The sequence below is a fragment of the Carcharodon carcharias genome, chromosome 25, assembly GCF_017639515.1.
Source record: "Carcharodon carcharias isolate sCarCar2 chromosome 25, sCarCar2.pri, whole genome shotgun sequence".
Classification (NCBI taxonomy): Eukaryota; Metazoa; Chordata; class Chondrichthyes; order Lamniformes; family Lamnidae; genus Carcharodon; species Carcharodon carcharias.
In genome coordinates this window covers 2,459,824-2,487,726 of record NC_054491.1, presented here as the reverse complement: position 1 = coordinate 2,487,726, position 27,903 = coordinate 2,459,824, and the positions used below count along the sequence as shown (strand labels likewise).

The 27,903-nt window shown below is 43.0% G+C and overlaps 1 protein-coding gene across 2 annotated transcripts in view; it reads right to left on the bottom strand.

The window, feature by feature from the left end:
* Positions 1–27,903, bottom strand: part of scn3b (sodium channel, voltage-gated, type III, beta) — a 39,774-nt gene that overhangs the window by 2,593 nt on the left and 9,278 nt on the right. The window contains exons 2-5 of one of the 2 annotated variants that reach the window (XM_041174635.1): positions 12,036–12,199; positions 8,337–8,562; positions 4,472–4,610; positions 2,268–2,366 (exon numbers count right to left, since the gene is read on the bottom strand). In XM_041174635.1, coding sequence (XP_041030569.1) covers positions 2,300–2,366; positions 4,472–4,610; positions 8,337–8,562; positions 12,036–12,199 — 596 coding nt within the window. In that variant the 3' untranslated portion in view covers positions 2,268–2,299. The remainder of the gene's footprint in view (positions 1–2,267; positions 2,367–4,471; positions 4,611–8,336; positions 8,563–12,035; positions 12,200–27,903) is intronic. The other variant, XM_041174636.1, reaches the window with a different exon arrangement.

Here is a 27,903-nt window from a genome sequence, read left to right as displayed (position 1 = left end):
CAAGGCTGCTGCCAGTGGATGAAATGGGGTGGGAGGTATAGGAAGTGTCCAATCAGGTTTTATCCAGGCATCATGAATGGAGGGCAGGTCTTTCCAGCCCACATTTTTGTACGTTTGTAACACATCCATTAGTTAAGAGAATATTTCCCAAAATACAGGATTAGCTTAACCATGAGATGAAGATTTCTGATTATTTCTGCTTGATGTACTCTATATTGTTATCTCACTTTTCACTCCAAGCACACTAAACTGTATTTTGTTTGATTTTTCTCTTAGTTAAAGGTTAGAGAATTCTCATCATTAAAGATATAATCAGTCTGAACTGAAGAAAGCAACTTTTCCACCGTGTTCATATTAGATTTAATTTTGTTTTAGGTATAAGTGAAATGCACTTGGTATAAGTTTTTGATCACCAATTGAATATAAAAGCAGAGAATTTTGCACTAAGCATTAGTTCTTATGGAAGCAAATTTTTCTTTGCAATTGATTGTTTAACTATTCATTGAACTAGCACAGAAAAGTCCATTTCATGAATTTACCCTGATTTATCTATAAAATGTTCAAATAATTGATTTTTGATAGTTTTGCTAAACACTGGCCCATTTTTACAAACCGGAGCTGCAGCTTAATGGGGCATATATGTAGTCTTCATATTGCCATTATAACCTGGCGACAGAAAACTCTGTTGAAAATTCTCCAGGGTCGAGGCAAAGACAAACAAACAGTGCACCTTAGAAATGTTTTTGTCTATTTTTTAATTAGATGGCGCAGGTGTAATTGATGTTATTGTGCCACTACACCCGACATTGGTAATAAATGACTGGTAACACATTGTGCCCAGAAGTGATGCATTAACACCATCTGTGTGGGCATGAAAACACGCACAAAAGATCAATTAAATTATATGGTAACTTCGCATTAACAGATTCACATTTTATGTATGGTATATATATCCCGGAAATATTGTTGCATCAGTGAAATTGTAACTGTTCACCTCCCTTAAGCATTCCACTGGTTAGCACATGAAAATCAAGCTCCCTCATATAGTTTTTCATACACATTAAATCAGTACAAGACATGCTCAGGAGCAGATTCTCACCTTTGGTTGGAAAACAAAATGAACACTACGTATATGAACAAGTGTCCATAGTGAAATTAGAGTTGCTGCGCCCAAGTCTGACTTTCAAATCCCAAGATGTATTTTCATATTCTATAAACTTCATGAATACACCTAGTGGAAGTTACCTTTCTCTGATGTAAAATGGTCTGTTACTGAAGGTGTTGGGGAAAATGTCAGTATGGTTCAGATATTGAAAACCTGGTGAATGCCGATCAGAATGAGGTCCAGTGAATGGGAGATGCTGTCAATTCTGGAAAGATTTATTACATGTGCTGTTATTTTTTTTTAAATTATTCACAGACAACAGTACATTTTTTTTCCACAGTTGGCACTTCCCAAATTTATATTTTCTTTCACGTGAATGCTTTGATGCTGCAAACAATTTTGTTTCAATGAGAACACAACAAAATGTGGAACAAGAAAAGGGCACCTGGATATTCAAACTCACTTCTTCTAACAGGCCAGGGACAATTTGCACTTCTCTTCCTAGACTATACTGAGACCTGTAAAACTTTCAAGAGAAGCTCTGGAATTTCCTTCTTTCGCCCCTGAAGCAGAAGTTTCCATCTAATATTAATCACCTTTAACCAGTTACGTTCTACAGATGACATTCAGATCTACAACAGCTCTGCAATCATAATGCTCAATGGAATATTGGAACCCTCATTTATTCTACATGCTTATTTTAAAACCTGTATACCTCTGGCATGACTTTAAAATTGTCTAACATAGCATGAACAACGTTTAATAGCGACTAGTTGCAAGTATGTATAGCTCTGTTGGAAAATAAACTGTGATTATTTTTCCTGCATTTAATTGAAATGAATGTGCTGCTGTGTGAAAATAAGCTTAACATGTAAAATATGTGAATGGGATTATTTTGAATGTAGATTGTTTCAGCAAACAGCTGCTCCTGCTGTGTATCTGGATCCCTTATCAGCTTTCAGCAGAAATTAAATAATCACCAGATCATCAGGCTAAGTAAATAATGCACTTAGATTTAAACAGGTTTTTGAGTTCCCCTAAACATAACCATGATAAAATCTCGTATGTTACCTGGCAATTCTCCACGTTTCTCACTTTTGAGCCTTAAATTCTTCATTTCTTTCAATAAAAACCATATTCCAGCCTCTCATGTTGTTCTTACCAAGCTATCCGCTGTCCGAAGTGAATGTATTCCTACTCTTCCACAGGAACTGTGGAGTGATTCTCTTTGTTTCCAGATGGTATCGCCAGGTAGTCTGTTCTGTAATGATAATTGAATTGGAAACCAGACGTGACCATTTTCATTATTACCCAGTAAGCTCCTTGAAATATGCTTCCTCGTCTCTTATATGGTGTGATTTCAAAGGAACCAAAAATAATGAAACTGAGCAGTAACAAGGAAATAACCAACTCTGGTATTGAACAAGCTACAGCAAAATGTAAATAAAATGATTTAAAAGAATGACGTTAAGTACCTGACTTTAACAAGCAAACTACACCCTGTAACCTAGATATTAGAGCACGCCTAAGGAATCCTATTCTTGTGCCTGAATGGATCGGTCCGAGATTCGTGAGATATTGGACCTCTGGCCTCATTAGTATCCAGCTGGTGAACAGGATCAAAAGCTCCAACAACAATATTAAGCCCTTGAAATCAATGAGGAGGGCAGTCAATCAGAAATAAGTGCAATTGGATGTTTGTTCTGGGCAACCTAATATTAAAGAGGGGACTTCAATAAGAGATAGGGCTCCTTTTCCTTATTTAGATGTAAAAAGTTATGATTCCTGGATGGCAATTTTTTTTAGGTTGATTGCACCTATTTATGACAGGTGGCGCATCTCTGGCTCAATATGAATGTCTACTTCATGCCCGCTATATTGGAGGCACAGGAAGCCGTTTGGTCTCTGATGAAAAGGAGTTGAATTTCTAGGCCTGTGTGTCCTGGGCTGCTGGTTTTTATGCAGAATGCTCACCACAATCATGAGATTTGTTCTGAGATCCATTTCTTTTAAGGTATAATTACATTTCAAAAAATGGGCCAGGAATTCCCAGTCAGTGAGCTGGTGGGGCGGGGCCCACTCGCCAAAGCGTAAAATGACGCGGGATGATGTCAGGCGGAACTCCCGACATCATCCCGCCCCATTTCAATTTTCAGGTAGGTGGGGCTCAGCAGAACCAGCTCTGCGCCCACCAACCTGTCAATGGCCAATTGAGGCCATTGACAAAGTAGCTAAAGTAATTAATGGACTTGCCCGTCCAACCTTAAGGTTGGCAGGCAGGCTGGGAGCCATGGTGAGCTTAAGAAAAAGCATGAAACTTCATCTACGAGCGAGGTGCGGTTTCATGTAGGTTTTAAAATTTTTAATAAAATTGTCAATGAAAGTGATGGACATGTCCCCACTCATGTGACAGTGGGGAGCCAATCTCCCTGAGGCAGCACTTAGCCTCAGGGAGATGAGTGTGCTGTTGGCTCAGGGAATCCCCCTCCACCCGCACAGGAAGCACATAGAGCTTTTTCCTTGCAGATGTCACGCTGGGCGGACCTTAATCGGCCCACCCATGTAAAATGGTGGCGCGCCCCTGATCAGGGGCACTGATGCGCGCCTCAACGCACCCACTCCTAAACTCCCCCCCACCCCCCGACAGGGGGAGAATTCTGCCTGTGAAGTTGTGAATGTCAGTAGAGCAGCCTCACTTAAATTGTTTGAACTTGAGTATTTTGAATGTAGGTTGATACCCTGCCGTTGACTGTGAAGCCTATGCTGCTGACAATGCCTTAATAAAAATGGATTCAATAGTCGACCAATGTCAATTCCCATTCTCCTTCCCTAATGAGCTCCTCACAGACAAAATAGTTAAAACATTGGTTATGAAAGACATTGCTTTCTTTCATGGGACTAAATAATGTTTTTCCATGATTGTCAAATTCATAAACAGCACTGGGAGTCCAACACAAATATAGCCCATAATTAACACAAAAGAAAACTGTAACTATTCACTTCTTTTCAAATGAAATTGTGAAAACAGCCTCAAAACTGTGAGATTCTAAAACATTAAAGAGACTTGATTTAGCTGGAAATACAGTTGGTTCTGAAATATCTGATTTTAAACAATGCTCATTGTGTCTGAATCCTGCTGCCATTGAATAAGAATGAACAAATTTGGACTGATTCTACTCTGTCTACAGAAACATGGTCCATATGTGGGTCTGCTGGAGGTAGTGATGGTAAAAGTCATTCACTCCTTAGCTTCCCACCTGTGCATCTATTGGATAGCAGTTGCAACATTAAAGAACATTAAATTTTCTTAGCCGTGTCTCAATAAACTCATAAATAATATACATGCAGTGCCCTGAGGTAACTTACGCATTTTCTTGTGCTGCTTCTTCTGATTTCAATATCTTCCTATAGCAATATATCATTTCTATAACAAGCCATAAAGTGAGGAAAACAAGGAGAAGATACATCATGATTTCTGAAATGTATGAAGTAAAATCTTCAAGGGCTAGAAAGAAATGGAAGTGAAATGAGTTAGCTTTTAAGCTTATTCTGCTTGAAATCCTCTCTCCTTTATTGGGCTAGACATTCCTCAGAACCAAAGCTCTATATTCCAACTTTCTGGAAAGTCTGTTTTTCCACTTTGTCTGGTGGGAACAGATCCCATTCAAGTTGACAGTCTGAAATGTAATTGAACTCTAGATGAAGTCTACATAGGGTGCAAGACACATTTCATTGCTAAATTTATGTCCTCTTTAGCCTGAGATGTGTCAATTACTGGGGTGATCAGGTTGGAACTTGATGTCTAAAACACATTGGCCACTAGCAAATTATTTGACACTTAATGCCTCGGATTTATTTGAGGTGCTTCAGCTAAGAGGGACTTGAACTTGAGGAATTTTTGAATGTGGTTATTATGTAGGCCATCAGTTCTTCACACCTGCAGAATGTAATATTTGCAAAAGAATTGGCTTCAAATTTCAAATCGGTTCTAATTTTTCTCTTTCCTTCCCTATACATGAAAGTGGGAGTGCATCATTGCACAATTACTGGCACCATTCCCAATACTTTCCATTTAATCTGCCCAATCACATCCTCATCCAATATCTCCTCCTCCTTCAGGTACCATGCCCTAAGAAGGCGTTGGTGATCATTGACCTTCATTGGATTGGTCCATGATTATGCTTGGCAAAGTACTGCGGTGGTTTCCTATTGCCTTCTGCAGTATGGCTGAACAGGAAACTCTCTCGCTCTTACCGCCTATCATCAGGCATATTGGAAGAGTTTACAGGCTGAATGCACCTCTTGTAGCCACCAAATCCTGATGTGCTTTTTCCAGTCTGTACGGTGATCAGCCAAAAAATCTCTGGCTGTTTTCTTTTTTCTCCCCCTTGGTCACAGGGCTGCTGGAGCAATTGGAGACCACAAATGGCTGCTTAGCAAAGGCTTAAGGTTAAATATGGGACTTTCCTTGCCTACATACATGTTATGAATTTACATAATAACCATCAGGTGAGATAATGAGCCACATTATGCTGTAGCTAGAAATCTAATGGCAACAACTACTCCACCATTTGTGGGTAAAACATTATTGAAGTAAAGTTATTGAAGGTGTGAGTTGACAATGATAGGGCAAGAAAAGCAGGATATCCTAGACCTGAGTGAACAAGGAAAGTAACAAGGTATTCTCTTAACAAATGGGACTTAGAGATTGGAAAATAAACAGTGGAAGAACTGAGAAGAAGGTTAAAGGGTATAAATTCAAATCAGGTTCAGAAAGAGAGGGGGAAAAATATTAGATGAAGAAAAAGAGGAAAAAGGGTCAGAAAGGAAAGGTAAGAAAAAAATAGCTTAAAATTTGACACTTCTAAAACTTTCCCAAAAAATTCAAAACTTGAAGGAATGAGACTCTACATTTGTATTAGTTAATGTTTGGTGTCAGAGAGATAGTTTGGCAGCCATTAACTCTTGAAAGGGTGTTTACACTTGGAATTATTAGTCCTAAATACATGCATCACATTTTAGTTCTTATCTAGCACACAAATACAGCAACTTCACAATATTCAGTGCATGTCAATGGTGAGACAGACAACAAAGAGCTGCTTCTACAAAGCTAATGGAGCAACTGAGACAGCAACTTTTGGATATTTTTAGTTAACCGTACTCCTCAACTGATGTTGCTGTACTATTTATGCATAAATAACGGCAACTCCAGTTGCTCTACTGATATTTTGGCAGTAGAATCTGGCCCATTATAGAACCTAGTCTCTCTTAAATTTATCAGAGATGGCTTTTCCTACCTTTTTCTCTCACTTCTGTCCAAGTTTTGTATCATAGAGATGTACTTTGCCCTGTATTTATTTATGACCGTGCATGTTGACAGCTTCTGGTTTCAAGAAAGGAATCTGACCATCCAAACAAATATATATTTTGTGAATGAATCCAAGTATTTCTTGGATAATATAATTTCTACATTCTCCTTTTCCTTTAGAGTATTAATACATTGAGTTGCCTATGCAGAAGCTCCTTTTGAGACAATGCTTCTTTGGTTGTTGCAATTTGTTCTTATTCTTAATTATCTTAGCTTACTGACTTTTATAAGACTTCACGTTATCCTATTCTGATTGCCTTCTAACTGTCCCCTTTTTGCACAGAATTTACTTTTTTAGAATTCTAAATACACAAGAATTTAAAAAAATTTTACTCTGTTTCCAAAATTGTTTGCTTGGTATAGGTCACGTGGTCTTGATGATAGTGGTATGCAAAAAGTTAAAATGAATATTCGGCAATGATATTTCACCATTAAATTATATTGGAACAGTTCAACGATTCAGAAATTAACAGTAAATCATTTTCAGTGCACTGTAGTTAGAATTTGATCAAATAATTTCAAAGTAATTTCCTGTTAAACAAGTATTCACAATAATAGTTAATCCACTTAATTGAATGATATTATTGCTATAGCCAAATGACAGGTGGAATATATTCTTTCCCCTGTTGCACATTCGTTAGTGTCACATAGCCTTTTGTATTCTAACCAGAAAAAAACTGTGTTGGTTACCAAATTTTCAGTTAAGGGATCTTCTTTCTGTGCATAACCTCCCCTGAGGTTGCTGTTCTTGCTAAAATACCATTCAATGGGCATTGTAACCTTTCGATCTCTAGTAAAAGTGGTTATGTGTGAGCCGAAATAGTGGGGCAAGTTTTAATCCTAGAAAGCATGGGAGTTTGGGTCGGGCTTGGGGAGACAATTAAAATGCTAAAAGCCTGTAGCCTGTCCCCAACCCACCTCTAATCTGCCCACCTCCTGGTTTAACAGAAATTGGATGAGGAAATAGGTAGCTAACCTGTTCCCAGGAGGCGGGTTGACAATTTAAATATTATAATGAGGTTGTCAGCCCCCATTTTTATTCATCAGTTCGAATTTAACCCTGTCTGGCTGTGTTTCCCATGCCTTGGAAAGAAAACCTGCTGACTAAACCTGCTGGGTCAGCATGTAAGTGTCTTTAAGTGTCTTGAACTGCAGCAGTTCAAGAAGGCAGCTCACTACCTTCTCAAGGGCAATTAGGGATGGGTAATAAATGCTGGCCTAGTGAGCAATGCCCACATCCCATGAATGAATTTAAGAAATAACCAGCTGGGTCAAGCACAACTGCCTGGCTAACCCTCCATCACTCTCCCCTCCCCCCAGCGACTGGATACCTCATCTTCCACCCTTATGATTCTCCCTTCAAGGCATCCAAGTTGCTCCCCACCTCCACCCACCCCATCTCCTGATCTCTGATTTCCCCATAGCCTCCTATCCCTCTCAAAAATTTAGATTCAAGTTAAGTCTGGGTTTCCCATGCTCTACTGGACATCTCTCTCCCAACCTTGCTTTTGGCTGGTAAAAAAGGCTAAAACTACCATCAGAGTGTCAGCAACCTATTCCACCATGGGCAAAATGGAAATCACTGGATAGCAAACAAAAAAACCAACACTGATTTATTTTTGTCCGGGAGATACTGAACCCAATTGTAGCAACTAATTGCTACCCAAGCTGAGATCAGCACAGGACAGGCATTGAACTTAGGACTTTCTAAGTCTGTAAGGCAGAGAGCAGCACCACGTAAGTGCCTTTTCTCATTATGGGCTACTTGAAATTCAGGTAGCTTTTAAAGGTTAAACATTATTAACCACCAGTGCTGTGAATTAAATTCTGCAATTCTCAGCACACCGAACTTAATCTCCTCACCGTCTTCATGCACTGTTAGCTGCACCTCTTTCACATCTGTCAGAGAAGGTCTGTGCATCTCATAATTAAAATACCGTTTGATCGTGCACCGGTACAGACCACTGTCGTTAAGTGTAACATTCACTATGGTTATGGATACATCTTGCAGATCTTTACTTCCATTCCACAGAATTCTGCCCTGATAAGGTCCTTTTAGCTCTCGTGGCTCTCCGTTGTACTCATAAATCTGTCACAAAGACACAGATTTCATCAGGAGATGAATTGCTAAAACGCCAACTTTATACTTCAGAGTTAAATAAAAACAGAAAGAACTCTTTGGCACACTTCAGTTCTGAAGAAGAGAGTCATATTGCACTTGAAATGTTAACTCTGGCTCTCAGCACAATGCTGCCAGATTTGCTGAGATTTTCCAGCACTTTGCTGATTTTACTTCAAATATCCAGCATCCGTAGTATTTTGCTTTTATTATACTTCAGAGTCTTCTTCCCCTCAGTATTATCCCCTCTTACCCTGAAGACGTCAACTCTTGCTGAGATGCAGTTGCCTTAACCACATATAAACCAAGATGGTGAATGTAGGCAGACTGTTTGACCACGGAGCAGGGTTATGGCCAAGTCTGATCCTGTTTCCACTCAATAGTCACACACATACACTCCTTCCACCAAGGACTAAGCATTAGTGATCAGGACCGGGGAAATCTACCTTATTATTTTCATACCCTAGCCCAGGACCCTTGAAATCAATTCCAGCACCTCAATGAGATTAGCTAACCAAGCATAAACCTGCCAACAGTTTCAATCCCACACCTAAGTCACTGAACCACTGGAAAGCTCTGGAGAACTTTAACCAAAAGGCTTGCATGACATGACATGACATAAGTATGGACTTGTTAAATAAACGATCCGTGAACTCACAGAGCTAGTCCTAAAATGTTTCTAAAGATCAAAACTGAGAAATACAGACTAGCAAAATCTACTCTGAAAGATGTGCATAAAGTAACATATAGGCCAAGAAGTTGTTAAGATATATTTTCAATCATGTAACAAAGTATGTTGCATGGGAGACTGGATATTGCAATCAGAAGATTGTAATTTCTTCTGAAACCTAATTGCATATCAAGCTAACTGTGGGATGCAAATTTTCTCTCTCTTTAACATTGCATTAACTGACTCTAAATTGATCCAGCAGACATGAAGATTAAACATTTAATCTATGTCTCAATTGGCTGGGGAGTGTTCCATGCTGACACTAGTGGTATATTGCTAGCAATATGTATTCTTCTTTGACGAGCACTAACCCAACACCCCGATTAATATATACATTTATATAGAGTGAAATTGTATTAAGTTAGTGCATACTGTGTACAGAAATATACTGTAGATACTCATCAAAAATATATTCTGTGAAATAGAGTAGAAATACATACTAATTGGAATGCCCACTGCACTCAAGATATTCTTGAAGAAATTTTATTTGAGTAAATCCTGCTCAATGAGGTGTAAGGTGGATTCCACCTCATTGAGAAGGGCCTTAATCATTTTACATTACAGCCAATGCACCAATTTTAATATAGTAAATTATGACCTACATTATTCTTCTCTTGTGGCCTTCAACTTTAATTTCCTTGGCATTTAATTGATGTTTCTAATTTTCAATAATTGATCTTTTCCCATTTGGTCGGCAAATAATGTTTATTCCGTTTTGAATTCAGTGAGCTATTTGACAAAGAGGATGTCACGTTTTAACTTGCTCTTGATCTTATTCCTTCCCTTATAGGGAAAATAGATGCAGCTATCAGGAGACACTGGATACTGATTGGGATTAGGAACCTTGGCTGCTTTATTTCTTCCCCAATCCAGAGGTGTTAATGACAATTATACCACCACTTCTGCTGATACCAGATAATTCAGCTTGGACCTGTGATTTAAGTCTGGCACCTGCTTTATTTGTAAAGCCCAAAGCCACCCTGTTACTCATTTATACTCACTCAGCCACCAAAAGTGTCGGCTAATGGGGCTAGAAATTTGGCTCCATAGCAACCCAGTTTTCAGTGCTACCGGTGCTTTTATGTTTCCAAAATGGCATCCACAGAATAGGTGTAGGCCATACCAGCCACCATTTTGGTAAAGGCCAATCAAGATATGTGCTTTGCCCACATCAGTAGCAGACGTTAGGCCATTAACATATGCAAACAGGGGACTTAGTATGCTTCTGCTCCCTCTTGCAACTTCGATTCTCACCTGCGGCAGCTAACACCAGTGTCGATTGTCTCCAGGAAAACCAATGTAAAGCAACAGAGAATGAAACAAAAGCAAGTACTTACCATAATCATCACTGCTGTCAATCCTGAGATCTTTGCCCCCACTCTTGACTCTGACCTCTAGGCCCCTACCTCCTAGTTCCCCACAGCCACTGAGTGAACCCTGAGGCCTCTCCCTCAACAATACTGCAGATCCCTGCAATATCCTTTCCTTACCTTCAACCCGATCACCGTCCTAGGCCCAGCCTCCTCAACCTGCCCATTTGTTAGCTGTTAGCACTCCATAGGTGAGGGGCCTCAAAATGGATGCTGCTGAATTTCCAGGCCATGATGTTTTAAAAGGGTGTGCTTTTTTTGTGTTTATGACTTTTCTTTACTGCTTAAGCTGCCAATGCTGGCAGATGGAATATTTTCCACTTTTAGTATTGGGTCTCGGAGATCATATCTATGTGCAGAGTAATCATCTCATCTCCATTCAACCTACCCATTGACAGAAGAAGAGCCCCTCCTGAAATGGTCACTTTCAATGAGAGTACCAACTTAATGCTAATTTGTTAAGGACAGCTTTTTTTGGAATTGAAATGATAGCATACAAAATTATTTCGTGTTGGGGGTCTTTACAACTTTCATCCAATCAGTTTGAGCTAAAATAAAGTATAATTAAGAATGCAATTAATTATGAACTCAGGACATAATATGTATTTTAGTTATCCTTGGTGCACTTATAAGTACACCAAAGACAATGTACTCAATGTATTTTTGTTTATGTTGACAGTACGTAACTTCAGCTTCAGAAGTATGACTGTCTCCTCCAATATACTGAGGATGAAACAGATGATGCTGGCAGTGGCAATATAGTGTGCTGCCTTGAACAGCCTTTCAGAGCAGAGATTTGGAAATGAACCTATCAATGGGTAAAAGCTGTTTGTGTTTTGTCTGTCTGTTCTGTTAGAATCACTAGCACCCAGCCCTAGTTAAATATAAAATGATGCATTGTGGGTCAAATAAAATGGCCTAGTGAATTAGAATTGGTTCCAGGATCATGTGTTACGAAATGCTGGTCCAACTGTGTTGTAACACAACCATCATTCTCTCTGTCCTGGCAATGAGCTATCTCTGGTGGTTCCCACTAATACATCGACTTTATTGCAAATCAAGGCTCATTAAATTACCATATGGAAAGAATCAGTGGTAAATGGTGTTCCCTCAGTATTGTGCTTTTGCTGATGTATTGAGTTTAGTATAATTGTTTTTATGAAAAAGTTCAAGATAAGCTATGTGAACAAGATGTTTTCATTGGTCCATTGTATAATCTTTAGTTATGAGAACTGACCAATGCATTTAACAGATTTTGTAACTCTTTGTTAGTTTTGTTACAAATTGTTTTATAGCATATGACCTATTTGCATCTGTATTTTTATTTTAAAGTAAACACGTACTGATATTTCCTTCCCATCATTGCTCACGTAGGTCCATTCAACCATGGTGTCTGTGTTCACTTCTTCTCTCTTCATACAGGAAATGCAAGTGAGTTTCATATTGGTTCCATGTAGAGCTTCAGTGTCTGAAGGAACCTCAACACAGACTAACCAGCAGCCGCGGACTGGAAGAGACAGAAGCACAAATCAGTCTAAATTCTTCTCAAGATTGCATCCCTTCCGTGTTGAGTATAAGCTGCAACGGAGCAACTCTGACTACATAGCATAAATTATATGCATGATAAAATTCTGTTCACTTTGCAACAATGATGTTCCTCAAATCAGTCTTAATAGGGTAACCCCAATGCACCATTCTAACATTTCTTTTTTCCACTCCATCAATCCTCATGGTCTCGTGTTATAAGGTGGTTAATTTGGGCAGAATTATTTTTGTTCTATAGATTTGCATAGCTACAACGGGAAAGCAAATTGCACACCAATGTATTACTAAATTGATTGTTTTTAGAATTAAAAAGAAAAGGAGGCTATTTTTTGTTGAGAATCATTCAACTTAATGGATGCGAAGAACTTGCTCTATTTGCTAGGTGTAGCAGGTACAATGTTCAACATCGCAAAGGTTTGCATTGTAAATGCTCGAGTGTCAGCTGTAACTCAGTTGATTGCACGCTCATCTCTAAGTCATTAGGTCGTTGGTTCAAGTCCCATTCAAGAGACTTGAGCACGAAAATCCAGGCTGACACTTTGGTGTAGTATTGAAGGAGGGTTGCACTGTCTGCGGCACCACTTTTCACATGAGATATTAATCCAAGGGCTATCTGCTCTCTCAGGTGGACATAAAGATGCCAATGGTATTATAATTAAAAATGACCAGGGGAGTTCTCCCTAGTGTCCTGTCCAATACTTAACCCTCAATCAACATAAAAATAGATTATTTGATTATTATTATGTTGCTGTTGGCGGGACCTTGTGCACAATTTGATTGCTATGTTTCTTACACTACCTCTGTGACTACACCTCAAAAGTACTTCATTGGTTAAGGAACACTTTGAACATCCTGTGGTCATGAAAGGCACTATAGCGATGCAATTTCTTTCTTTCTTTATTGTTAATCACTGACCATATCAATTTTTTCCTTGTCGTATTAATTCAAATATTTTTTCAGAAGCATTTGGCAGGAACCTTTTTCAAAGTTCTGGCACTTGATGTTGCCTGACTTCTAGCTCAATTGGAAAGTAAATGTTAGAAGATGGATTACTACAGCCAATCTTTTTGAGCTCTGAGCTACAGTCTCTTTTAAATTAATAAGGCGAGTAGCTGATGCGATTAGTCTTAATCTCAACCAAAATGTCAATTCATACTTTAACTTGGTTCATGCATGTTGCAGAAAATGAAATATAATCAGCTCAGAGAAACAAAATTGTAATTGGATATTTAATGATTAACTTCACCCTTCCATTATAAAACCTGCTATAGGAGTATTACCTTGCTTGCTCCGTGTCTAACTATACACTTTCCTTTGTACTGGTTTATGGCTCTATGCTTCACACCTTTTCATTCCAGTGATCCTCGGAGAGCGTCCAGCTTTAGATGTACTAGATTATTCTTTGTTATGTGGGTCAAAGGCATCTTTATTTAGACTATGTATTTCTTTATTTTCCATTTATATGATACACTGATGAACTACAGATCTAAATAAAAATCAATTTTTCTGACCATTCTAAATGCGCAAAAGATGCCCAAAAAAACTTGAATTACTTTAAAATGCTGAACATTTCATCCTAAAGTGGCTTCAGTACATGATTTCTGTTATCCCTCTACGTCCCTCTTCAGCTGGTGAGATGCATTTATACACTGATTTATGTTTCCATTGCTGTATTTATTTGACCATTTTTATTTTTTCAGAAGCATTTTCCAGGGTCTTTTTTTCAAAATGTTGGCAGCATTTTTACTCAACCTTAAGCTCAATGAAAAGTAAAGAACATCTTATGCATTATTCATTCCAATGAATTTTTTTATGAAACGTGCTTAAGAACATGAGATGGACGCACGTAAGGAATGTCTATTGATTCATTTTGGTTCACTCACCTGTAAAGACCCTAAACTCCCCAAGCATAAAATTAAAAAGTTAAATTATTCCTGAGTGTTTGCTTCCACTGCCCTACAGAATCACAGAATTGTTACGGTGTAGAAGAAAGCCGTTCGGCCCATTGTGTCTACATCGACTCGCTGAGCATTTTAACTTAGTGCCAATCTTCTGCCTTTTCCCCATAACCCTGCATATTGTTTTTATTTAAATAATAATCCAATGCCCTCTTGAACGCCTCAATTAAACCTGCCTCCACCACACCTCCAGGCAGTGCAATCAAAACCCTAACTACTCGTTGTGTGAAAAAGTTTTGCTTCTTTTGTAAAACACTTTAAAACTGTGCCCCTCTGGTCCTTAATCCATTTGCGAGTGGGAACAGTTTCTCTCTATCTACTCTGTCCAGATCCTTCATGATTTTGAAAACTTCTATCAAGTCTCTTCTTAGCCTTCTCCTCTCCAAGGAAAACAGTCCCAAATTCTCCAATTTTTCATCGTAACTGAAGTGTTTCATTCCTGAAACCATTCTCGTGAGCCTCTTCTGCACTCGCACCAATGTGTTCACATCCTTCCTATAGTGTGGTGCCCAGAACTGTACACAATACTCCAGCTGAGGTCTAACCAGTGTCTTATATAAGTTCATCATAACCTCCCTGCTCTTGTACTCTGTACCTGTATTAGTGAAGCCTAGAAGACTGTATGCTTTAGAAATAGCTCTGTCTACCTGTTCTGCCACCTTTTAATGACTTATGTACATATACACCCAGTTCTTTCTGCTCCCTTTAGAATAGTATCCTTTATTTTATACAAAAACAGAATTACCTGGAAAAACTCAGCAGGTCTGGCAGCATCGGCGGAGAAGAAAAGAGTCGACGTTTCGAGTCCTTATGACCCTTCGACAGAACTTGAGTTCAAGTCCAAGAAAGAGTTGAAATATAAGCTGGTTTAAGGTGTGTGGGGGGGGGGCGGCGGAGAGAGAGAGAGAGAGAGAGAAGTGGAGGGGGGTGTGGTTGTAGGGACAAACAAGCAGTGATAGAAGCAGATCATCAAAAGATGTCAACAACAATAGAACAAAAGAACACATAGGTGTTAAAGTTGGTGATATTATCTAAACGAATGTGCTAATTAAGAATGGATGGTAGGGCACTCAAGGTATAGCTCTAGTTGGGGTGGGGAGAGCATAAAAGATTTTAAGATATTTAAAAATAATGGAAATAGGTGGAAAAAGAAAAATCTATATAATTTATTGGAAAAAAAAGGAAGGGGGAAACAGAAAGGGGGTGGGGATGGGGGAGGGAGCTCACGACCTAAAGTTGTTGAATTCAATATTCAGTCCGGAAGGCTGTAAAGTGCCTAGTCGGAAGATGAGGTGTTGTTCCTCCAGTTTGCGTTGGGCTTCACTGGAACAATGCAGCAAGCCAAGGACAGACATGTGGGCAAGAGAGCAGGGTGGAGTGTTAAAATGGCAAGCGACAGGGAGGTTTGGGTCATTCTTGCGGACAGACCGCAGGTGTTCTGCAAAGCGGTCGCCCAGATTACGTTTGGTCTCTCCAGTGTAGAGGAGACCACATTGGGAGCAACGAATGCAGTAGACTAAGTTGGGGGAAATGCAAGTGAAATGCTGCTTCACTTGAAAAGAGTGTTTGGGCCCTTGGACGGTGAGGAGAGAGGAAGTGAAGGGGCAGGTGTTGCATCTTTTGCGTGGGCATGGGGTGGTGCCATAGGAGGGGGTTGAGGAGTAGGGGGTGATGGAGGAGTGGACCAGGGTGTCCCGGAGGGAGCGATCCCTATGGAATGCCGATAGTGGGGGGGGTGAAGGGAAGATGTGTTTGGTGGTGGCATCATGCTGGAGTTGGCGGAAATGGCGGAGGATGATCCTTTGAATGCGGAGGCTGGTGGGGTGATAAGTGAGGACAAGGGGGACCCTATCATGTTTCTGGGAGGGAGGAGAAGGCACCCTCACGCCTTCTCCCTCCCTCCCAGAAACATGATAGGGTCCCCCTTGTCCTCACTTATCACCCCACCAGCCTCCGCATTCAAAGGATCATCCTCCGCCATTTCCGCCAACTCCAGCATGATGCCACCACCAAACACATCTTCCCTTCACCCCCCCTATCGGCATTCCGTAGGGATCGCTCCCTCCGGGACACCCCGGTCCACTCCTCCATCACCCCCTACTCCTCAACCCCCTCCTATGGCACCACCCCATGCCCACGCAAAAGATGCAACACCTGCCCCTTCACTTCCTCTCTCCTCACCGTCCAAGGGCCCAAACACTACTTTCAAGTGAAGCAGCATTTCACTTGCATTTCCCCCAACTTAGTCTACTGCATTCGTTGCTCCCAATGTGGTCTCCTCTACATTGGAGAGACCAAACGTAAACTGGGCGACCGCTTTGCAGAACACCTGCGGTCTGTCCACAAGAATGACCCAAACCTCCCTGTCGCTTGCTATTTTAACACTCCATCCTGCTCTCGTGCCCACATGTCTGTCCTTGGCTTGCTGCATTGTTCCAGTGAAGCCCAACACAAACTGGAGGAACAACACCTCATCTTCCGACTAGGCACTTTACAGCCTTCCGGACTCAATATTGAATTCAACAACTTTAGGTCATGAGCTCCCTCCCCCATCCCCACCCCCTTTCTGTTTCCCCCTTCCTTTTTTTTCCAATAAATTATATAGATTTTTCTTTTCCCACCTATTTCCATTATTTTTAAATATCTTAAAATCTTTTATGCTCTCCCCACCCCCACTAGAGCTATACCTTGAGTGCCCTACCATCCATTCTTAATTAGCACATTCATTTAGATAATATCACCAACTTTAACACCTATGTGTTCTTTTGTTCTATTGTTGTTGACATCTTTTGATGATCTGCTTCTATCACTGCTTGTTTGTCCATACAACCACACCCCCCCTCCACTTCTCTCTCTCTCTCTCTCTGCCCCCCCCACCAACCTTAAACCAGCTTATATTTCAACTCTTTCTTGGACTCGAACTCAAGTTCTGTCGAAGGGTCATGAGGACTCGAAACGTCAACTCTTTTCTTCTCCGCCGATGCTGCCAGACCTGCTGAGTTTTTTCAGGTAATTCTGTTTTTGTTTTGGATTTCCAGCATCCGCAGTTTTTTTGTTTTTATCCTTTATTTTATACTGTATCTCCATGTTCTTCGTACCAAAGTGTATCACCTCATACTTCTCCGCATTGAACTTCATCTGCCACCTACCTGCCCACTCCACCAATGTGTCAATGTCCTTTTGAAGTTCTACACAGTCCTCCTCATAGTTTACAATTCTCTCAAGTTTTGTGTCATCCACAAACTTTGAAATTGTCCCCTGCAATTTCTAGATATCTAGATCTATGAAACCAATCATTGTTTAACATATTTTTCTTATTTTATTTGTCTTATCTTGGGTCTCACCACACCCTATTCTCTGGAGTTAAGGGCAGACTGACTCCTACACCTGGATCTCTGCCATTACCACTTTTTAGTCATGGCTATGTAAAGCATGTGAATGGTCTGAGGGTAATAGTCCCCTTTCCTGTCCCTCTTAATGAGAAAATGATTTGACTATTCTAGACCTGTCCCAGACAGTCCAATCAAGGTCGTGTGTGGGTAACTCTGGGTAGAAATCTACACTCTCTTTACACTTTAGGTGCAGCATGCAGATCTACTGCTTCTTTGTGCCATTTTTGTACTTCATTTAAAAATTGCTATAGATAAATATTTTAAATTAAAACTTGACAAAAGAACATTCTATAACCCACTAGAAATTAACAAAGAACTTTCATCCTATTTGCCTTTAACTTTAGCATAACAAATCAAAGATCTCCATGGCTTTCAGTGGTTTAAACACTACTGGAGTTAAATACATAAGTGAGGTAAAACATCACTGTAAGTTGGTCCCAACAGTTCATCACTTGTTTCTCTGCAGTCTGCCCACTGATGCGCTCAGATTCCCTCTGATCATAAAAGGCTTATTTCCACTCCATGATCTTTTACTTCCTTTCTTCTAATCAGAATAGATTTAACTTCCTCAGCCTCTCTGTAGAACTGGATACCCGAAAACCTTCCTGCAATTGTTCATGTCATCCTTTCCAGAATCCTGTATTACTGTCTCTAATCCTCCACTTCAAGGATTGACATGAAGGTCCTAGACATCAATTATTGCACCTGAGAGCCACTAGCTGACAGCAGTGGAAATTGGTGGCACCTCCTGTGGGCTGGCGTGTACCGCCACAATGCCCATTGGCTAGAGTAGCTTGGCAAGAGATGCTAACACCAAAATCAGCAACCCACAATGACACGGTAGCTTCATGTGCGGCATTTGGGGCAGAAGCTGCCTCTCAATGATTGGGATCTTCAGCCATCAGCAAAGTGTGTCACATGAAAACATGCCAAGTGAAATGGAATTGTTTGCCATGTGTCCATTATCTTTCATAAATGGAAAGATTCCATAAAATCCTTCTCTTGAGTTTATTGTCCAGATTGAATACAATATTCCATGTATAGCCTCACAAAGGCATGTTACACTGCTTCCTTTATTTTGATTACATATGCATGGTAATGCATTCGAGGAGGGCAAACAAAGTAACAAAATACTCAATAAACGGGAGGATATTGAGAGGGGTTGAGGAAGTGAGAGACCTTGGAGTGCATGTCCACGGATCCCTGAAGGTGGCAGGACAGGTGGATAAGCTGGTAAAGAAAGCATACAAAATGCTTTCCTTTATTCGACAAGGTATTGAATTTTTTAAAAAAATTGTTCATGGGATGTGGGCATTGCTGCCTAAGCCAGCATTTATTGCCCGTCCCTAATTGCACTTGTTCAGAGGACATTTAAGAGTCAACCACATTGCTGTGGGTCTGGAGTCACATGTAGGGTAGGCCAGGCAGATTTCCTTCTCTAAAGGAAATTAATGAACCAGATGGATTTTCTGTGACAATCGGCAATGGTTTCATGCTCATCATCAGACTTTTTTTAAATTCCAGATTTTTATTGAATTAAAAAAATATATAAAGCAGGGATGTAATGATGGGATTGTATAAAATGCTGGTTAGGCCACAGCTGGAATTCTGTGTACAGTTCTGGTCACCAGATCACAGGAAGGACATAATTGCGCTGGGGAGAATACAGAGGAGATTCACAAGAATGTTGTCAGGGCTTGAAAATGCAGCTACAAGGAAAGGTCACACAGGCTAGGGGTTGTTTTCCCTTAGAACAGAGGCAGCTCAGGGGTTACCTAATGTACAAAATTATGAGGGGCCTGGATAGAGTAGACAGGAAGACCTGTTTCCCCCAACTGAGACGTCAATTACAAGGGAGCATAAATTTAAGGTGGTTGATAGAAGGATTAGAGGGGGCATAAGGAAAAACTTTTTCACCCAGAGGGTAGTGGGCATCTGGAATTCACTGCCTAAATTGGTGGTTGAGGCTGAAATGCTCAACTTATTTAAAAGGTACCTGGTTCTGCACCTTGAAGTTCTGTAACCTGCAAGGCTATGAACCAGGTGCTGGAAAGCGGGATTAAAAATGAGTGGCTAGTTTCTTTTGTTCTCTTTTTTCCAGCCGGCACAGATGATGGGCTGAATGGCCTCTTTCTGCGCCGTAACTTTTCTATGGGCAAAATTTTTACCTCAGCCGGCGGGCACATGCCCAACCCATTCGAGCATAAAATGATGCACAATTGATGCCGGGCGTGTGTCCCGACATCAAAATGCAGTCGAGTGCTACTTTGATTGGCAGGCACGTGCACAGGAATCGGCAGCATGCCCGCTGACAATTAAAGGGTCTGTTAAGGCCATTAAAGTCTCTATTAAGGTACATTTTTCGCTGCCTGTCCGACTTTACGGTTGGTGGGCAGGCGAAAAGGCCGAGCGGCCTTTGCGCTTTTTAGGAAACCTCATCCGTCAGCGGGATGAGGTTTCTAAAAGCAAATAAGAATGAAATTAAAATTTTAAAATTTAATTAATAACATGTCCCTGCTCGTGTGATAGTCACATCAGGGGACATGTTTTATAACATTTTATAATTGTTCTTTTTTTTTTAGAAAACTCTTCATCTCCCTGAGGCAGCCCTGTGCCCAACCCCCTGTGGGTGAAAAAGTTTTCCCTTATGCCCCCTCTAATCCTTCTACCAACCACCTTAAAGCTGTGCTCTCTTATAATTGACGCCTCAGGGGAGTTCCTCAAGCGCACACTCACGTGTGTGTGTGCAAAGTTGGCGCTCACCCTTTACCCCCCCATCTCCCCCCACTCTGACCCACGGACAGCGCTGCCACTAGCGTCTCACACTGGGTGGGCCTCATCTGGCCTGCCAGCGTCAAATCACTTTCCGGCCTCCATCGTGGGCGGCGATTGTCTTCCCGACCAGGGCTGAATTCTGCCCCATGATTCTATGAGATGGACGTAGATTTTGTTTCTGTGAGTGTTAGTCACAGGGCTGAGGGGATTTAAGTGAACAGGGCAGCACATAAATTCCTCAAACAAACCTTTGCAAATTTTGCACAATTGCAGTTTAACAGACAAAATAAAGAGCATTTGTTAAATATGTTCTCGCATGTCTCACCAAAACCTGGAAAAAAAAGGCTTCAGGCAGGATAGATTATTTATCTGTCCAAAGAGGATTTGGTGTCACATTACAGTTAGGGCTGGATTTTCACGGAGTCTTCCCGACGCTGTGGACCCTTAGAAATAGCGGGGCGGGACCCAGAGGGAGAAGTCTGTTCCCTTTTTCTGACTCATCCATGGTGGGGGAGGGGGAGCAGGTGTGATTCACACAGGAGGGAAACTTGACCTCAACAGGATCATATGAGCTGAGTGCTGAATTCAAACAGGCCCCATTTTGGCTGTTCCAAGGGCCTTACCCCACAGCGAGGAAGTCATAATTTGATGGACTAGACATTAATGCTCTTGAAGGGTGGATACGTCTGTTTCAGTTTTATGGATTTTTAATCCCCTGCTCTTTAAACTTGAAAAAAAGAGGTTGAAGGTGTCAAAGTTTAAAAAATAATCTCCTGGATTTATTTGATTGACAGGACATCTTGTACAGGTTAGAAATCAAAACATTACCATCTGTTCATGCTGTTTCAATAGAGTTATTGCTGAAATTTCCCAGGGACTATTATTAAATGTCATTATGAATGCTTTGCTGAGTGACAGAAGCAAAAATGATCTCAGTAGGGGATTCTCAGTTCACAGTTTGACTGTTTAAATAGGCCATTAAAATCTTAGCTGTCTTTGATGTGGGATCTGAATAGGAATTTGTTTTTATAAGCTTTGAATGAGTTTCATGAAAGGGAATTGTTTTCACAATCAAGTTTGTATGACTGAGAGCTAGATTAGATTGCTGGACATTCTTTTTTTTCTCATTTCCATGTGGCTCTTGCTATCTGCCCATGGTGGATACTGGGTGAGTGGTTTTGAAGATGGTGTGGGGTATGAGGGGGCATAGGGAACATCAGTTGAGGGACCTTGAGGGTTATGAGGAGGGACAGGAATAGGGACCTTGGGAATTGGGTGGGGGGTGGGGGGTGCTGAGTCGGTGGAAAGAGTGAGGGGAAAAGGGCCCAATAGCTTCAAAACTACTGGAACAAAGTCCCAGAGAACCTTCTAACCAGCTGCATCGGCACTCGCCCGCCCCTGTGGCCACCTAGAATTTGCTTCCGGGACCAGTGAACCAGACTTGATCCCATCTTTGCCTCCACAGAGCAAAAATTGGGGTTAACAGGGACCTTTAAACCAACCTGTCTGGCACATCAGGAAATTTCACAACTTGAGCTATCCAGCCCTTAGTGCAATGGACATTCTGAAGCAATAATGGCCTTTAACAGGTTGCTCAGAGGTGCATGAGTGTCAACCACATTGATCCACTCATTGTCTGTCAAATGGGTCTCCATTTTCAATGCATTGAAAATGCTTGACTGAGATCATGATGGAAACAGTGAGATGAGTCCATGGCTCTGTATTACAGTGTTTCCCTACGTACTGGACAATGGGCAGAATTTTCCAAGGCCTCTGGTGGCAGGCGTGATAGGTGGTATGTGCAAAAAGTATGGTGCGACCTTCTTCACGACGGCGTGAAGGCAATCAGGATCGTCCGCTCAGCCTGCCAATGGCAGGCCGCCTTTCTCACCATCGGTCGGCGGGGACCTAATTGTAATACGTTAGCATATAATTAAAAGGCCATCCTGCCAGGCTCTTGTAACCCCGTGGTATCGAACATCCACGTCTCACAACAATACGCACGGGACGTGCACTTGGCGATCTTCACTTTGGCGGCAACTGTTGTCGGTGGGGGAGGGGGGAAGTGGGGGTGTCAAGTGCTGCCCTGGTGCTGCATCCCACGCACTGGGAGTTGAGGTGGGAGTCAGGGTAAGCGAGGGAAATGGCCACACATTAGGGACCCCTGTATAAACTGACCAGGCCTCTGCAACTGAGACAGATCAGGCGCAGCCACAGTGATATGATTGGGTTCGGGCTCCTAGCCTGCCCGCCCACACAAGCAACATGGAGGCACCAAAGGGCCACCAAATGCTCCCGGCCTTATCCCCACCCCCAACCCCACCCCAGGCTTCGAGTTCGCCACCACTTTATTGGACCATGGAGCAGTTAGACTGCACACGTTGTACAATCTCCTCGCCAACATGTAGCAGTCACTGCTGGAGGCGCTCACAGCCCCTTTACAATCTCAGCATCCTGGTCTGGATCAGTGTCCCCCATGTAGCAGGTTGACAGGTCAGCCATGCAGCACACTCATCTCTGGCCGTCTGAAGGGTGACCAGCGCTCTCCGGGAAGCATTAAGAGGCAGTCACACAAAGACATGAATGGTGCTAAGTACAGCCACGATAACCACGTCCGTCTCTCTTTCATGCTGCAGGAGGACTGCGTCAGGATCATGGGTCCTGGTGACCTAGCTGTATAGCCTACAGAGACATAGAAGACTCAGGAGAGTGCAACTGAGGCTCCTGGTTGTGCAAAGGCAGGAGCAGCAACCTCATGAAGGGGCACCAGGGGCTCCCACACACGCTGCCCAGGAGTGACAGTGCGCCGTGGCTGGTCGATGCCTAGCGACACCCAGGGTCTATAGACACTGCCTGTCATTCCTGCAGATGACTGAGAACCAGTGGCGCCGACGACTGTGCATGTCTAGGGATCTGGTGGCTCACATTTGCCACTTACTGCAAGACTTGGCGCGTAGGGGACATGGAGGGCATCCACTGCCAGTGGCTGTCAAAGTGACCAAGGTGCTTAATTTCTATGCTAGTGCCTCCTTTTAAGGCTCCACAGGTGGCTTCTGTGGGATTTCACAATCCACCATCCACAAATGCATCCATGAGGTCATGGATGCCATCATCTCCATGGCAACAACTTTGTGCATTTCGCCCGGGACCGGGACAGCCAGGATACCAGGGCCATTGGATTAGCCCTGATCTCAGGGTTCCCACAGGTGCAGAGTGTGATTGACTGCACTCACGTGGCGCTCAGATCTCCGTCACTATACTCGGTGGACTTCATCAATCAAAGGGCTTCCACTCACTGAACGTGCAACTGGTGTGCGACCAACAAGAACGCATCCCGTAGGCATGTGCACGGTTTCCAGGGAGCGTGCACAATGCCTACATCCTGAGTTGCTCACAGATCCCTGCAGTCTTCCAGGGTCCACAAAGGCTGCAGGGTTGGCTCCTTGGGGACAAGGGCTACTCGCAGAGGCCGTGGCTGATGACACCCATGCGGGGGCCACAGACTGCAGCAGAGCGATGCCATAATGAGGCTCAAGCAGCAGCTCGCAGCTTGGTGGAGCAGACCGTAGGGATGTTGAAGATGTGGTTCTGGTGCCTGAACTGATTTGGTGGAGCCCTGCAATACTGTCCGCAGAGGGTGTCACACATCGTCGTCATCTGCTGCGCCCTTTACAACCTGGCACTGCAACGGGGAGACAAGCTGGCTGAGGAGGAGCTGGAGGAGCTGGAAGTCTCCTCGGATGGGGCGCACACTGACAGGGATGAGGGGTGAGGGGGTCCTCGGTGGTGATAATGATGGGGATGAGGCTCTCGCACTGGCTAGATAAAGCAGGCGCACTCGGGAGGCCCTCATAGCTGCCAGATTTGTGGAGGATGATGACGACATGCAGTGAGGTGTCCCCATAGATCCAATCATCGCAGTTGTGAAAGTTTGACTCCAGTCTGGCTTATGGCAGCGCCAATACACTCTTTGAGAATGCTCCTGTCAGAGAGATGCAGTGGAGGCCCTAATAGTTACTCAATCGCAGGAGGATGATGACAGCATGCAGTGAGGACACTCCATAAATCTTCACACAGCCTCTGAGAATGTCTGACTCCTGTCTGGCTGAGGGCAGCTCACTTGCGCTCCATGATCAGGGCCATCTCAGAGACGTAGTCATGAAACTTTAGACACATCTGATGCTGTGTCCACCTTCAGCACCTCAGCCCTTCAGGAGCTAGTGCACAGTATCACTGGTCGCAGATGTTGATGTGATGGGGTCCAGCCCCACCTTAAAGGTGCTGAGAGCTACACAGACAGAATGAGAGAACTCGGTGGCACCTGCCCACTACATTCTAGCAACAATGACCAGCACTGTCGAGGTGCAGGCATCAGTAATGCCTCCAGGGAGTGTGAGACTGGACCATCACTGTGGTCTGAAGGCTGCACAGAGCATAGGGAAGAGGCCCTGGACTGAGTCACCTGCCTTTGTCTTCTGCAGAAAGATTTCACATCTGAGTGACAACAACACTGCTCATCGGAACAAGGAGCCATAGGCAGGGAGACATTCTTAGGAGTTGAACAGTTTGTACAAGTGATCGACACCTGTGCCCAGGCTGTGCAACTATTTTTACCTAACTTTCCTAACCCTGCCACTACGTCTTGTTGCTCCCACATCCACAGCAGAGGTGGATTCAGCCTGCTGACTGGGACGCCTGCCTGTGAAGACTTTGGCAAGCATCCTCTGGAGGGCTGACGCTTGATGAGCCCTGGCCTGCTTTTGGGATCCTGCTGTATGGCAGCGGCACCCTCCTTGGCCTGTGAAGCTGGAACTGTGGAGGTCGCAGGAAGAGGGGATTTGGATGGGCTGGTCACTCCCAGAGTCTCCTGGGTGGATGGCACCGGAGCATGCACCTACTGATCCTCCTCCTTATGGGTGCCTGAGGACCCCTGGCTGACTCCATGAACGGAAGGGGTAGCTGGAGTGAGATCGAGCTGTCCAGCACCCCTCTCACATACACCCTATTGGAGGCCAACTATGGCATCAGCAATGGAGTTAAGTCCGTGCAGCAGTGCAGGAGTGATGTCCTGGACCAAGGTCTCCACAGCAGCCGCCATCCTACCAGTGTTGACCTTGGCGCGTTGCAATGCCGGTGCTATCACCCCAGCCTGACGATGGACAGACTATTCCATCGTGCCTTGCAATCTGAGGAATGCAGTGGACATCCCTTCATGATGTTCCCGAACTTGCCTTTGCAGCTCCAGTAACTGTGACATGACCGAGTCCAGAGGCTCATCATCTGACTCGGACTCAGCAACGTTCTGGCATCCAGCAGTTTTCCGAGTGCCAGGGACCTGGGAAGTTGCTGCCTCCTCCTGCTGTGGATCAGAAAGTGCGATGTGCTCACCAGATTGTGATGCCGAGGCTACTCTAAAGCTAGCTCCTGTGTGTTTCTGCGGGTGTGGGTGAGCGCTGTGACCGGACTTCAGGGAGGGTGCCTCCAGATTCCTCTTCAGAAGCTTCTTTGGGGCTTGATTGGAGGCCTTGGGCCATGGACTCTGTTGTCTGCCTGGCGGACGTGCCTGCAGAAGCAAGGGGAGATAATTAGTGCATGGCAGTGGCCTGTGAAAGAGGACACATCACTCACAGCATGGTTGTCTGATGTTGCACTGCTGGATCCTCACTTGGTAGAGCAGCACCAACCTCAGCATCAGCACAGGATCAGTCCTGGTCATTGCTGGCCAGCTGGATTGCTCTGTTTTTGAATTCTGTCAGAACTTTGATCTCCGGCATCCCCCCAACTTGTCTGCGATCTTTCCCTCCTGTTGTGAGCCAATTTGACTTGCATGGATAGAGACAGGGAGAGTGTATCAGGACTGCTGCCAGGCCAGATGATAAGTGAGTGGTCCTATGAATGGGATGAGGATAATGAGGGTGTGTGTGAAAGAGTGAATGGTGATGTCCCTTGCACTGGCAGTGAGTGAGGGCCCTGTGGGTATGTAATGGGTTTGAGTGTGTGAGAGTTGGGAGTGATGAAAAGAGTGACTTGCACTGGTGGAACGGAGGAGATCATTCATCCTTTTTGCCGCACTGGGTGGCTGTCCTCCTCTGCAGGGTGTTCGCACTGCCACCGCTGCCAGCACCTCCAAAGCCAGGGTGGTGACTTTGCTGCCCATCCTGCGGACAGAGCACATCCTGGTGGGCCCCTATGGCATCCAGCAGTCGCTCGAGGGACCCATCGTTGAAGTCTTTTTGCCTTTGCTGGCCATGTCTCCCGGGCAGCAGTGGTGAGCTGGTGGCTATGAGTGCTTTGCTGATGGCTGCCTTTTAAAGATGGCGGCCGGCGCAATGCGATAGTGGGGTAAAGGCGCGTGGGCGAATGAGAGTCCACTAGCCATGGAAACCACATGTTTCACAGGAGTGAATAAACAATGAGGCAGGTTCGGGACGATAGGATGTGAAAACCCACCATTTTATAAGCCCGCTACTGCACTTAGTGCAATTCTGGGAAAATCCCGCCCAATATTACAGTAGAAAGCATGACCATGGAGAAGGCTGGTAAATTAATTAGATTTACAGTGCCCACTTTCATAGGCATCAAAGTAAGTCAATTCAGAAAGCACCTAAATTTGTGTTGAACAAAAACAATGCTCGACTTGATATGTTTGATTCAATGATATAAACAAGTCAAATGTCTTTACACTCGCAGGGCTGAAAAAATGATAATTGTCAACTTTCAGCCAGACACAATATTTTGCCTGTGATTCATCACTCAGAAGTGCAGACCTGTGAAGGTGCAAGAGAATGCGAATAGTAAATATTGTAAACTAAATTAGGAAAAATAAGGCCATTTGTAATATTAGAAGAAGCTGTCAGATCGAAGTTTGAATAGAAGAAATGAAAATATCAGGAAAAGATGGAGAGACTACGAGTGTAAAGAAATGTGGACCAGTGCAAAAATATGTTTGTATTTATTTAATAATTCAGTAATTAATATTGTGATAATAAACATATTTTTGATGCCAATTTCTCAGTATCCCAGCATGAGTGCAGAAGTTGGAAGAAATAAATTATTTTCCCAAGAAAAAATTAATTATAAGTTCATAACCAGCAGGAGGTCTTGGGAGTATTAGTTCTGAAGCCCAACACAAATGATGAACAAGGTCTCCCATATTTAAGGAAAATGTTGCTACCTATTTAACAGAGAGTCACGTATTGTTACCAGAAGTAATAAGAAAATAACAATTATTGAGAGTGTCACAGAATAGTTATAGCACACAAGGAGCCCATTTGGCAGACCGTGTCTGTGCTGGCTCACTGCAAGAGCAGCTCAGTTCCATTTCTCTGCCTCTTTTTTCCTATTCAGACGATTATCCTATCTTCTTTAGAAAACCATGATTGAACATACAAACACACGAATTAGGAGCAGGAGTAGGCCATTCGGCCCCTCGATCCTGCTCTGTCATTCAATAAGATCATGGCTGATCTGATTATGACCTCAACTCTACATTCTGTCTACGTCTGATAACCTTTGACTCCTGTGTTAGTCAAGAATCTATC